The 13,222-nt window shown below is 43.1% G+C and overlaps 1 protein-coding gene across 2 annotated transcripts in view; it reads right to left on the bottom strand.

Moving 5' to 3' along the window:
* Positions 1 to 13,222, bottom strand: part of LOC139014904 (aldehyde oxidase 2) — a 58,550-nt gene that overhangs the window by 11,347 nt on the left and 33,981 nt on the right. For both annotated transcript variants that reach the window (XM_070421792.1, XM_070421791.1), the window contains 9 exons: positions 12,465 to 12,552; positions 10,249 to 10,335; positions 9,871 to 10,062; positions 8,623 to 8,850; positions 6,330 to 6,425; positions 4,803 to 4,931; positions 2,701 to 2,775; positions 1,901 to 1,953; positions 619 to 733 (listed from right to left, as the gene is read on the bottom strand). In XM_070421792.1, the coding sequence (XP_070277893.1) occupies positions 619 to 733; positions 1,901 to 1,953; positions 2,701 to 2,775; positions 4,803 to 4,931; positions 6,330 to 6,425; positions 8,623 to 8,850; positions 9,871 to 10,062; positions 10,249 to 10,335; positions 12,465 to 12,552 (1,063 nt within the window). The remainder of the gene's footprint in view (positions 1 to 618; positions 734 to 1,900; positions 1,954 to 2,700; positions 2,776 to 4,802; positions 4,932 to 6,329; positions 6,426 to 8,622; positions 8,851 to 9,870; positions 10,063 to 10,248; positions 10,336 to 12,464; positions 12,553 to 13,222) is intronic.

The raw sequence follows: 13,222 nt of genomic DNA, 5'->3' as shown, positions 1-13,222 counted from the left end.
CTGCTAGTTAATTAAGACGGCATTGAACTCCGTCAACATTAGAGGGGGTAAGACATCTGCTAACTCTTTAGATTTAGTGCGGAGACTACCAATGGCCCCAGAAGGTCTTTTGCATTCATGGCTTTGACTCAATGAGACGGCAAACACAAAGTTATTGTCACAGCCCTCCCCTTCTCTGCCAACCCCAATCTATTTCTTTAGAGGCAGGAGCACCTTGGGATAACCCACTCTGAAGAAACAGTATCACATCGCTGTGTGCTTTCAGAATGCTTACTCAGGATGATTTGCTAAATTACCTATTCCTCCAGATGAGATAACTTGATCTTTCTTTAGAAACAGAACACCCCTCCCCCCTTGGTTTCCACACAACTTTGGAAAGTGATTTTGATGTCTGAATTAGAATAAGAAACAATGCATATTAGGCTGTCATGAGCAATGCCTCCTGACTACTTCTTTCTAAGTGCAAATTCATGATAAAGCTGGATCTATGGACGTTCCCACGGGATTGAAAGGATCTTCTTTCTACTGTATACAAATGTTACACAGAGAACTCAGGGCTGTTCATGTGCAACGCAATTTTGTTCTTGTGTTAACTCACCAAGAAGAAAGTTGTATTACCTTGTGGGCTCCTGTCAGGCAGTCGATTTCCACCTCAGAGCAGGCAGCTCCATAGACATAGTAAGGAAACGGGTCTCCCTCTCCCTTCTCCCAGTCCATGAAGGCCTTGTAGCCCCTGATGGGAGAAATAAAGCCCTTTAGCTTGGGGTGTGCATGTGTGTGCATGCATGTGTGTGTGTGTCTGTGTGCGTGTGTGTACAAGAATGTTGATTCATTTAAAAAGTTACTAAAGTTATGATAGCATTTAATTTGACTGCTGTTTATTTCCACTGCCCTTTTCCACTCATTTAAACTGCAGCCTGTATTCACATCCTCGCTGGTTGTGGCAACACGGATCTTCGCCTCCACTTTAAAGAGGATGCTCTGTGCTGCAGTCAGGAGGTCAGAAACGGAGAGAAGCCAATGGACCATTTCGGTTCGGCTCTCCAGGTCTGTATTTTGATGGCTTAGGCTTGTGGTTTAGCTCTGCACATTGAGAACTTCAGCTGATTTTACCGGCATCCCCAAAGGGCCACAGTAGCCGGTAAAAAGAGGGCCAGCACTTCTATGCATTAACTTATAATGGAAAAGTACCCAGCTGGAGGCTGATTCGCTCTCTTCCTTGGTAACTGAACGCAGGAATTTAGAATTCACAGTGTACAGGGCATGGCTATTCCCTCCTTTTTTCTTTCTTAATGAGGTCTCTCTCTCTCTCTCTCTCTCTCTCTCTCTCTCTCTCTCTCTCCTTCTCGTTTGGTGGTTTGCTTCATTAGATTGTTACACTAATGTCATGCACTTCCAGAATTTGACAATCAGCTCTCCTCTCTGTGCTTCCTTCAATCAACCCGCCTTTTCCGAGGGCTTCCACGGAGGGGTCCTGCACCAGTGATGACTGGTGACCTCCCGTCCATCTCCCCCGTCTACCAAGGGGCTTCCGCACAGAGAGATTTTATGGTATCGGGAGGGAGATTTGTAAACTTGATATGCAAGTTACTTCTTTTTACAATTCACACTAAAGAATATTATTATTCTGTCTTTTCCACAATAAAGAAAAGTAAATAATGATTAGCTGTTATAAGTCATGTTTAACTTTTTTTTTAATCCAATAGGGGTATTTTTGTTATTTAATATTTCTTTGGACATAGCTCAAAAGCCTATGTGAAGTCGTAGAATTTGGGGCCCAGGAGGGACCTCAGAGATCACACGATGAAAACTTGTTTTACAAACGAGGGATGGAGGCCCTGAGTGTGTGTTGCCTCCCATTTTCTTGGCTAAGTCAAGCTGTTACCGTTGCCATTTTTACCTGAAGTATCCTGTGGCTGAGAGACTGATTCTTTGTTCAAAAGCAGCTTCTATCTGCAGGATGAGCACAATCAGTTAAAATAAAATAAATATACCATCTAATAGGTGAAAATAAAAATATTCAAAATAAAACTATGTGTCAAAATTGACATATGATCATTGTTGGTGCTTTGTTACCAATAAAAGGACTAACTCGTCATAATTTATATTTTTTCCTCTCAGCTGGTACACTAACAATTTCCTTCTGATTTGAGTTCAGAGGTCTGAATTAAAGAAATAAAATGGAATCCTGCTGCCCATCCATGATGTACAGGCTTAGTTTACAAGGTATTAGTGCTTCATATCTAAATGTCAGCACTCTAGTAGCGTATGTGCAAATGTGAGATAATTGTGCTAAAGAAACAGTATATAGGGTATTGTAAAGTTGGATTAAACAAATCATTTCCCTTGAGACTTATTCAATAACAATACTCCACACCTGGGGTGTGTGTGTGTGTGTGTGTGTGTGTGTGTGTGTGTGTGTGCATGTGTGTCTGAGGAAGGCTCAGTCTGGGTCAGGCCTTCTGGGTACTCTTCATGCACTTCTATTCCTCTTCTCAGGGATGCTGTTCCCCGGGCGCTCTCTCCATACATACCTGGTAAACATCACAGAACAGCCATCTCTGCCTTTGGGGCTCTTGCCTTTGGGTATGAACCAAGTCTCGGAAGAACTGTCACTATAAGCTCCAGCTGTGTGCTGTCATGGTGCTCTGGGCACTGGTGTGGGTTTCCTCATTTGTAGTAATGGAGTGGAACACTTACCCAGTCTTCCCAGGAACCTTCTGGATTTTTCTTAATGATGGGCTCAAGGCGTTTCAGAAGGATCTGACAAGCGTTCTTGGAGGAGTAAAGAAGGGCATTCCCATTAGAGGTTCTTGGAGGAGTAAAGAAGGGCATTCCCATTAGAGAAGAGCCCAGGGGTCAGGACTTGCATCGAAGAAGAAGAATGGATAACTGATTAGGTCAGTGAATACTATAGAGTGCCTGATACGGGCACATTGGGGACACAGAGCCGATAACAACACAGCCCCTGACCTTGAGCGGAGCGTCCGTTACTGGAGGGCCTTTCCCTTCCTGCTTCACTTCCTGTGAGAACACAGGCTCAGCTGAACTTCTCCTCTCAGGTCCCCTTTCTAAATATACTCATGTGCTTAATTCCTTCTTCTCTTTTTCTACATTTTTGACTTGTACCTTCTTTTGTATCTTCTAGCCATTAAAATAAACGAAACAAAACATCTTATTTTCATTCAAATTTGTGCTTTCCAATCTCCAACAATGACATGCCAATATCCGTCTGGGTCTGAAACATTATTCAACTCTCGGTCCATTCCTCTGGCTGATCACCCATCCACATCAAAGTACTGCAATGGCGGCCTTTGCTTTGGGTGTGAAGTGAAAAAATAATTGAGCTTGTTTTTTATAATAATCTGATCTACAAAGTTTCTGATACTCAGAACTGAAACCTAAAACTCAGTGTCCTAGAACAGTGATTTTCACCCTATTTTATCTCCTGGTACACATACACTAATTACTAAAATTCTGCAGTACACCTCCAATTTTTTTTTTTCTGCAATGACAAAAACAATAGGTATAATTTTGATTCATTCACACCAGATGGCTATTGTTGTGTTGTCATTTTTTTAATTTGACAAGCTAAGGGAAAAGAGGTCGGTGTTTCTAAATAGTCAGGTATTTCATGTTTTTAGAAATCTTGCGGCCAGCAGTTGAAAATCGCTGTCCTAGATGAATTAACACTTAGTTTAGGCCGACAACTTCCATACACATTGAGCTATTCCTACTTTGTGTTTGATTCTACCCAAAATTGGATCTCATGAATTTGAGGTTTCCCACACATTTGTTCTGAGTAAAAATCTCTGGTTTTTGAGCCCCTCTAAGGGTGTCCTCACAAAGATAAAATGGATTGAAAAGTGGTTCATCTTGGTAGCTTAAGTGCAGTGTCCTGGCACTGAGGGAATATGTCTTCCCACAACATTCCAATAGAAAAAGGGGACAGTTTATAACAGAAACATGACAGAAGGACAGGCAACCAGATATTTGAATGAAGGAGTGTGAAGTCATGGTTCTATTCAGAAAAAGCAAAAATTAAACACCTGTTATAAAACAAGTACAAACAAAAAGGATGAGTACTCTGGTTAGGACTCTACTGATGTAGACGCTTTAATTGTACCCTGTCTACCTGGCTGGAGTCCTGTCTGCCTCCCTGCCTACAAGACCTTATTGGTGCCAGGGGAAACGTGCACAGCTCCGCACGACTTGGTTCCCAGATTTCTTCTTTCTGTGTCTTCGAGGGACAGAGATTGCCTCTGCACCAGAACCCAGGCTCCCCTTCTTCCATAGTTGCTGGGCATGTGGTTTCCCACTGCTCCACCTTCTCCTACCTCCTCTGCAGGGAGCTGTGGCCTGAGACCCTGCTAATGGATGGCGAGTGGAAGTGACTTGCAGGGCTTCCAGATCTGGCCTCCATGTTCTCCCTCCCTGGCTCATTGGCTGATGACGCTCAGGGCAGCCTTGAAAGTCACACGCTGGAGATGGAGGAATTGCCATCAATCTGGGTGCTTGAATGAGTGAACACACCCCCTGACTCTTCAGTGTACAAGAAAGGGACGTAGTTATGTTTCAGCCATTATGTTCTGGGTCTATCTGTCACCTCCATTTAGCCTACTCAACTAACACACTTTCTGACACTTTGGTTATCCTGAGCCTGAGTTTAGTGACACAGATGGCTTCTCTGAAGCCAGCCACTTGTGCCTGTATCCAGCTAAGAAAACTGGAGATGTGGTACAAGTACCCAAGGAAAGACAGACAGTCAGACAGATGGACAGACAGAAGACAGCAGCAAGCACCTGCACGGCTCTGCCATTGACATCTGAACCGATGGAGGCAGCTGTAGCAATTGTATTAGGTACCGTAGCTGTACTTGTCTCACAGATGTGCATGTAAGACATGGGTATTTTTAATTCACGGCTGGCCACCTATGAGAAAAAGACATATTTTCAAGTTCAGCAAGGAGTTCTATGAAGATTTGAGTCATCATTTTTCTTAATAAAAATGACTATTTTTAATATGTTCATGATATCCTTTAAAGCATAAATCTCATGACATGTGGCTACAGGGCTGGACAGCAATAGGACAGGCAACTGCTGGGCTGGACAATAACATGAGAGGTAGCCACCCGGCCAGGCATTATCTCAAGAGGCAGCCAGTATCACGAGAGGCAGCAATGGGGGGGCCGAACTACGTTGTGACTGCCCGTCTTGACGTACCTGAAAGGTAATAATAATAAGGGAGAGAATACAATATGGTTTCGAATGGGAGGATTTAAAGGAGCCTCCAGACCACACTCAGGTCAGTGGGTGTCAACTGACCAACCACTAACCGGGAACAAGACTTAGAAATTGCAGCTCTTCCTTGGAACCCTGTCAGGGCCTCACTGTTCATGGCCCTCACCCACATCTTGCCTCACTTCTCCTCCCTTCCCTTGATGACAAAAAGATGCCTGAATTCTGGGCTCTCTTAAGATGAATTTGCAGAAGAAGAAAAAAAAAAAGGAAAAGAAAAAAAGAGACAGATTTGCAGAAGCTGTAAGGCACCCCCATCTTCTTGAGCAGGGCCTTCTCGATCAATACACATTTCTTTACTTAAAACTCTGATGTTCTGACTATTGACTTTTTCTTTTGAAACATCCTGGCACATGCACCTTGTACCAGTAACAGGAAGGGGATGAGGCTGAAAGCCACCAGAATTGAGGAGTCCTTCAGAACTACACAGAATGTGGGAGGTATATTCCAAAGTAGCTAAGGGGATGGATAGTCAAAAGCTGCAGATATGCACTACAACAATCTAATGCATTTGTCATAAAGTTAAATTTATTTAAAGAATTATTTTTTTCTCCTGTGGTCACATCTTCCTATTTTGTATGTAGGTATGTGTGTGTTAAAGTATTCTTTAAAAATGATAGGAGAATGACATTGATGAAATAGTCATCCTTACTTGTCAAAATAATACCCTAATATTGTCCAAACTTTAAAACTTATGCATGCTGGTCTCAAATAGGAAAAGCAAGAAACTCCTACTCTATGAAGCCTGCATGGCACACCCAGCGCGACGCTCCAGGGGCTCATGCCTCCATCCATGAGCCCTGACCAAGCTTCAGGAGTTTTTGCACGTGTGTGTGTGTGTGTGTGTATGCATGTGTGTGTGTGATTTCCACCACCTCAGCCATTTTATTTGATATGTAAGAAGTTTTTCAATTAAATAGTCAAGATCTTAGGGTTTGAGTTCAGGGAGTTGTTCCTTACCCTAAAATTAGTGCCAAATGTCAGTCATATCAACAATGAGTGAGATCAATGACTTCATTTTATTGATCTTACCTGTAGCATTTTGGTGTGAATACCTTGTCCCAGTTCGTTGCCTCCGTGTGTGACCAATACAGACCCGTCTGTGTAGATATGAACCAGTGCAGCTGCCTAGAAAAACAACCCAAAGACACAGCTCAGGGCCAGTTTAGTGAGGTTCAATAGAAGAAACGGGGTAGAGAAATGCCAGTCTCGAGGAGTGGGGAGGGTCAGAGGCAAGCTCTGCTGGTGGGGTTCTGAGGCTTAGTTCTGTTTTGTGCAAAAGTCACCTGGAAAGACAGTCTTAGTTAGGAACCTGGTTTTAGTAGGAGCCCCTTGGGATACTCAGGAGTTGTGGGCATTGGTTGCTACTGTTTGAAAGTCACTATCCTGCTTAAACTCTCTGGCAAACCACTCAACTGGCGAATTAAACATTTGTAAGTACACCCACGTGTTATGTGCTTGCTCTAGATATATAACCATGAATAAGATGTACTTCTTCCTCAGGTAGCTCAGTGCAGTGGGAGGTAGGCTGGAAAGCAGGTCATTAGAATGCAGAATGAGTTGTGAGATAAATGGTGTGCCTTGGTGCCCCGGAGACCTGGGAGGACAGACCCAGCTGCTTCTGCAGAGCCAGGAAGGGTTCCCCAAAGTGACACTGAATGGAATCATGAAAGGGAGAACAGTTTGCCCCTTGGGCAAGGTGGGCAAAAACTCCCCATTGTCTGCAAGGGAGAGCCCTGCACCTGCTCCTTGTTATTATATGAGGCCCTTTGGGATTCAGTCTCTGATGCTTTTCCCACTTCTTCCCTGTCTTTTCCTACCTTTCCTCTAAGCCTGGCATTACCCCTGTTCCTGCCTGACCTGCACTGTTCTCTCCCTGGCTTGCTCCCCAGCCTTCAACACCCCCAACTCCCGTGGTCTCTATTCTGTTAGAACTTCTGTGAACACTCCTCATTCCCCTCTGGGAAGGATCCGTTACCCGCTTCTCTGCACCTACTCTTTCAGGGGTGTACTGAGTTGACTAGCGTCCCCTGTAAATCCCTGTCCCTCTAGGACACCAGAAAGCAACCTTATTTGTAAGTAGTCTTTGCAGATGCAATTAGTTGAGATGAGGCACGGCAGCCTTCTTCCCCGGGGCCTCGAAGGAGCATGGCTCTGCCAACATCTGGATTTTTAACATCTAGCCTCCAGAACCGTGAGAGAATGCGTGTGTTGTTTGAAGCCACGCAGTTTGCGGTACTTTGTTACTGAGGCCACAGGAAACGAATACCGGGGTGACAGGCAGTCTCAGCGAGGAGGGGCACCTAGTCTTCTTCATCTTTGTGTCCTGAAGGGAACTCTGAGTAGATCTGAGTCAGAGAGACACTAAAAAAGTGTTTGTTAAACTGGATGGATGGCGATGTGGTATTTTTCCTTTGAGGAGAAGAGGGAGCAGGAGGGGGAGGGGGGGGGAGAAGGAGGAGGAAGTAGGACTTCTATCTATTCTGTCTGGAGATGCCTGGGCCCCTCATGGCTTGGAGGGATTCCAGGCACTGAGGCTTGTAGGTTCTAATAATAGTATTTCTTCAGCGTGGCCTCCTGACCCCCTGCGAGGACATGCTACTCCTGCCTGGTTTAGGGAGTAGGTGTCCAGCTTTCTGAGTCATCAGCTGACCTGGAATAACACACTCAGCTCCTATCCTGGTGTGCCCTGAGCACATCAATCTGGAACTCTGTGGGGAAGCTGAAGGTCTTGCAAAGAGACACTTTGCTGGATTTAAAGCATTTCTTTAGTGGTGAGATGAGAAGTTGGCAGAAATTAGGCTGTGGTTTAGGTGAGGGGCAGCCATAAAGGTGAGGGGAGCTGTGGTATAATACAAACAAATATGTGGTCATTGCCCCTGGTTTTTGACACAGTTCCTAAAACCCATGGAATTTGCTGTGCTTTGTCTGCTAATGAGATGAGTCTTGGGGGGCAACCTATCTAGCTGGGGTGGGGGAGGCAGGATGGTTGCCAGGAGCAGCCCCATTCCTGCCCAAGCCTGTGACCCTTGAGCTTAGAAAGCACAGCCCCACAGGCCCCGTGGGCTCCTGCTCCCTTTTTGAATAGGGGTTCAGTGGGGCAGTCAGGACTCCATCTTGGCAGTCCCCCAGCTGCAGGTCTCATGCTTGCTGCTGCCGCTGTCTGCCATGGAGGCACTTCTCTACTGCACTGTGGAGCAAGTGCTTGCAGATGGGTGCTGCTCAGGCGAGGGGCTCAGCACCCTGGGAAAGGTGACACTCTGGCAAAGTCAGCACAAGCTGATCGATTGGGCCAGGAGTGTGTCTGACACAGGTAGGACCTTACCTGGTGGTAGCTAGTGGCACCAAAGCCGACTGAAAACTTCATGGGGATAATGGCAAGTCCTTTCTTCTTCCAGTAATTCTTCTTATTAAATGCTTCCACTTGCTTTCTTCTGCTGCCAAAGGAAGACTTGTCCAGACATTCGTCCCAACATCGTATCAGGTTCTCGGGGCTGAAGGCTTGTTTGTAGATGGTTTTATCCACAGTTTTGTACATGTTTTTCTCCCTAACCTGACGTGGGAGGAAAATGGAATCGGTAGTTATGGCAAGTCGGAAACTGACTACAGCATATATTGAGGAAACGAGATTGAAATGTAAAAAGCAGGCTGGGGTCTGATGGGGTATATGAAGAGCAGAAAGTATTATCAACTCTGACCTCAACTGCCAGGAGCTGCCCCTGTCTGACTACCATGTTGTATATACTGTGCACCTTCTAGGATATTGTGCAAAATAATGTTTTCGGAGCGCATCCTTTTGGCGGTATCTCTCAAGAGTTTTCAAGTGCGCTGGCAATTTCACTTCTGTAAATTTACCCTCTACCTAGGAGGGCAAAGATATACCCCTGAGACATCTGCACCAAGATGTGTATAGCAACAGCATTTTAATAGCCAAAGATGGGTAACAAGCTGAACGTGCACCAGTAGTGGAATGGCTAAGCAAATGACGGCACATCCGTGTTACATAGCACTATTCAGTCTTGAAAAAGAAGGAAGTAGGTCATTCTATTGCCACAGGAAGATGGCCATGGCCTATTTTCAAGTAGAAAAAAGCAGAGTGCAGAATAATGTGTTTATTATGGCCCCATTTTGGTAAATCACTGTATATGTGCATGTATAAACACATGGCAATGATGATGTATGTATGTATGAATACAGATGGGTAGATACCCATAGAGAAAGAGCTAGGACAATAAATATGGAAATGCTGACCATGGTTACCCTTAACCAATAGGGATGGAGGGATAAAAAAGGGTACGTTCACTTTTTACTTTAATGACTTCAGTGGGGTTTAAAGGTTAAGAAGAGTAATTATCTTTGCACAAGTTTTAACAAGAAGGAAAAAGAGAAATCTTTGTACAAGAAGGGTGGAAGATAAGAAGAGGGAGGTGAATTCTTTTAGGTAGCCCTGAATATATTTTGAATTTTGAGCCAGAGTTAATTTGAGTGGTTCTAGGGTATTTCCCTAGGTAGCTGGTTCCCTCCTCATCTGATTCTTCAGCCACCTTGGCTGTGACCTTGATTACAACCTTACCTTCTCTGGCAGAAGGCCACATTTGGCTGCCACAGCTGTGATGCAAGATTCTGTTACCAGGGTTCCTTGTGGGAAGCCGTATCCGCGAAAGGCCGTGTTGGATGGTAAGTTGGTCATACAGGCACGGCCCCGGAACCTGAGGTTTCGGATTTTATATGCATTTTCCAGCTTTAGTACAAGGAATTCTGTTACCTAAAATAATAGAAGGTATTCACATATATTGGATAACATTTTCCTCTTTTCTCTAAAAGCCAAGAACACAGAGTCGAGCTGCTGTGGGACCGGGTTAAGTACTTGAGGAAGCGCGTTCAGTAAAGACTCAGCTAGAAGTTCTGGGTTCTATTCACGACCAAGGTCCCTGGTGAGTGATGCACGCACCTGCTCCGAGTCGTCCAGTGTACACCCTCCGTTAATGAAGCACTCAATGTCTAGAGCTTTGATCCGCCCGTTGTTCATGAATCCCACCTGTCAGCAAATGATGGACATTTTACATGATTAATGTCCGTGCCAACTTGGAGCCACAGCCCAGCTCCACTGTTGGGCAGGACTGAAGACAGACTCTGCTCGCGTTTGCTCTGTGGTGTCCCGCCTGGCTATTCCCCTGGCTTTCAGCACTTGGCTGACAAAGGCCTCCTCTGACCTGAATTTTGCTGAGCCCTTTCCTTCCAACCTGCAATTTTCTGGCTTCACCCGTCATCATAGAATTCTAAAGTTCCTGCTGATCTCCAGACATGTAATTGCTACCCTCTTCTTCCTTATTCTTGGAAGATTCTCCTTCACTTTTTACTGGCATTCCTTCTAATTTAGCCCGTGGTTTCCGCCCCGTGGAAAAGTCTCTGGAATTTCAGAGTTCAATGGGATGAGTGGCAGTGCATCGCGTCGCAGGAAAGCGTCAGAAGCCAGGGCTGGAAATGGCCCCTGGCCTGACGGCTCTGGTTGTGCTGAGCTGTGGAGCGCTTTGCAACTGGTTACGTAACAAACGTGAGCTCGTGCTGCTGTGCTTCCCGGGTGGGACTCACAGAGGCACCTGGTGTTTTCCTGAAGTCACCACTCCCCTCCCACCACGGGACCAGTCTGTCTGTAGAGCCCAGATTGAAAAGAGAAATTCCCACGCCCTGCTGTAGTTCTACCAAAAAGACTGGGTCTGGTTGGTGTCTGTCTTCTGAAGACGGGGACAAATACAAGTGATGAAACCGTACAACTATCTGGTTATTATCATCCACTCCAAGGGAAGTGTTGGATAATAAACCAGAGCGGTTAGGACATGTGGGAAAATCCGCCAATTCAGAATTTATGGCAATTTTGACAAAGGCTAGGCTGCAGCGTACCTTTAACTTTTCCTGAAGAAAGCATTGCCAAGCAAAGATAGCAGAGAGAATTCTTCAGCTGTTTAAGATAAACTTTTGAAGAATTTTGGAAGAATCCCTCACACATAAGTATCTGCTCTACTAATTTACTAGTAGTTCCAAGTAAACAAGCAAACCTTTGTTATCTAAGTTTAAGGAGGATATATACATACATGTATATACATACACACATATTATTATATTGGAAGTACAATTATATTTCTTTAAAAATAAAATAAAATTTGGATTTTTAAAATAGTCTAATGATCTCCCTCTTTTATATTATGTTTTATATTATTATAAATGCGAAAATATTTGCTGTCTAAATCCTCTTAATAGGCACTAGTACTAAAAGTGTCTCACAACTAATAGAAATAAATTCTGATTTATAATCCAGGCCAAAACCAAAGGACTCAGCAACTACCATAATACTAATTGCCACAATCCCAGAATGTGTCTCTACATTGCTCTTGGTACTTGAAGATAATAATATCTGTATTAATTTCTGTTCATTTGAAGGCAAATACAAGGTTTAACTGCCAACTATGGTTTATTTCTCTCTAATTATATAAGTTATTAATGCCAATGGAAGAGATAAAATTGTGAAAAGCCATTGTTTTAGTAATGACAAAAAAATATAACAATGTAGTAATCTCAGGCAATGACAAAATTAGATATGAAATTTAACTATATGTACGCTATGAGCAATTGCCAAATAAAGCATATTTGATAGGGAAATATTACATTAGAAATGTCCAAAGAACTCAAGCACAAATTTGAAAAGTAGTATTGATGTTAATAAGTATTTTTAATAGTGTTTATGCTACAGTTTCATAAAAATGCAATGAATGTGGTTTGAAACAATTTAAAATTATTTCACTTGTTAGTGAATTATTTTTTTCTATTTGCAAATCATTTTTATGACATTTTTATAACCACTTACTGGAAACACTTGTAAAGTGAAGTTTAGTATAACAATGTTTGTAGCTTCTTTCAGGTTTTTGTCACTGAGGAAACATTAGCATTTTTAATCATGTATTTTTATTATTCAACTTCATAATTCTACACTAGATTTATTAAAAGTTCCTCACAAAAATGTTATGAGTATTCAAATACACAGCATCCTCACTTAATATTTTAGATGCTAAGATTATTGTTTTTAGAATTCAACAAAATCAAAACAATAGAAGAGAATAAAACCATTCAAATAGAATGAGGTATTTTAATAATTTCATCTTTAATACTCACTTTATATTTTCCAAATAATGGGTGTCTTCCCCCAGTTATTAACATGTCATCTTCACGATCAAGAACAAGACGAACAGGGTGACCAGTTCTAAGGACAACAAATCTTCGTCACAGTCTGCATCCCACCCATCCATCCACTATCTACTCACCTAGTATCCATCCACCTATTTATCCATTTAACTATCTACCCTCGTTTAACTATCTACCCACCCATCCATCTGTCTACCTTTCTACCCACCCATCCTCTACCTGCTCTCCAATCCATCTTATCCAATCATTATTTAACCATCCATCCATTCCATATATATTCATTGAGTGCATACACTGTGTGAAGCATTGATCTAATGTACAACTAAATTACTATTGTCTCCGTGGTCTATAATTAAGATCTAGCTAAAGTGATTAATGTCACATGGCTGTTCACTTGTGTTGTTATGGCTTTAAATTTGACAATCATCCACATCCAGTCATTTTTGCATATCCCCGCCACTAGTAACAAAGGAGAAAGAGTGTGAACAGATAAATGCAAACTTAACAACACGACTGCAAGCAAAGACCAACACTTGTCTTAGGATGTGTCAGGATTTGGATCTTCATTTTCTTTCTTTCTTTCTTTTTTTTAAAATATATCTTTATTGATTTCAGAGAGGAAGGAAGAGGGAAAGAGAGATAGAAACATCAATGATGAGAGAGAATCATTGATTGGCTGCCTCCTGTACATCCCCCCCCCTGGGGATAAAGCCAGCAACCCAGGCATG

This window comes from Myotis yumanensis, unplaced genomic scaffold (assembly GCF_028538775.1).
Source record: "Myotis yumanensis isolate MYYU_CA2020_CCGP unplaced genomic scaffold, mMyoYum1.0.hap1 SCAF_8, whole genome shotgun sequence".
Lineage (NCBI taxonomy): Eukaryota > Metazoa > Chordata > Mammalia > Chiroptera > Vespertilionidae > Myotis > Myotis yumanensis.
Note: the sequence above shows the minus strand (reverse complement) of the source record. Positions and strands in the feature narration are given on the sequence as shown.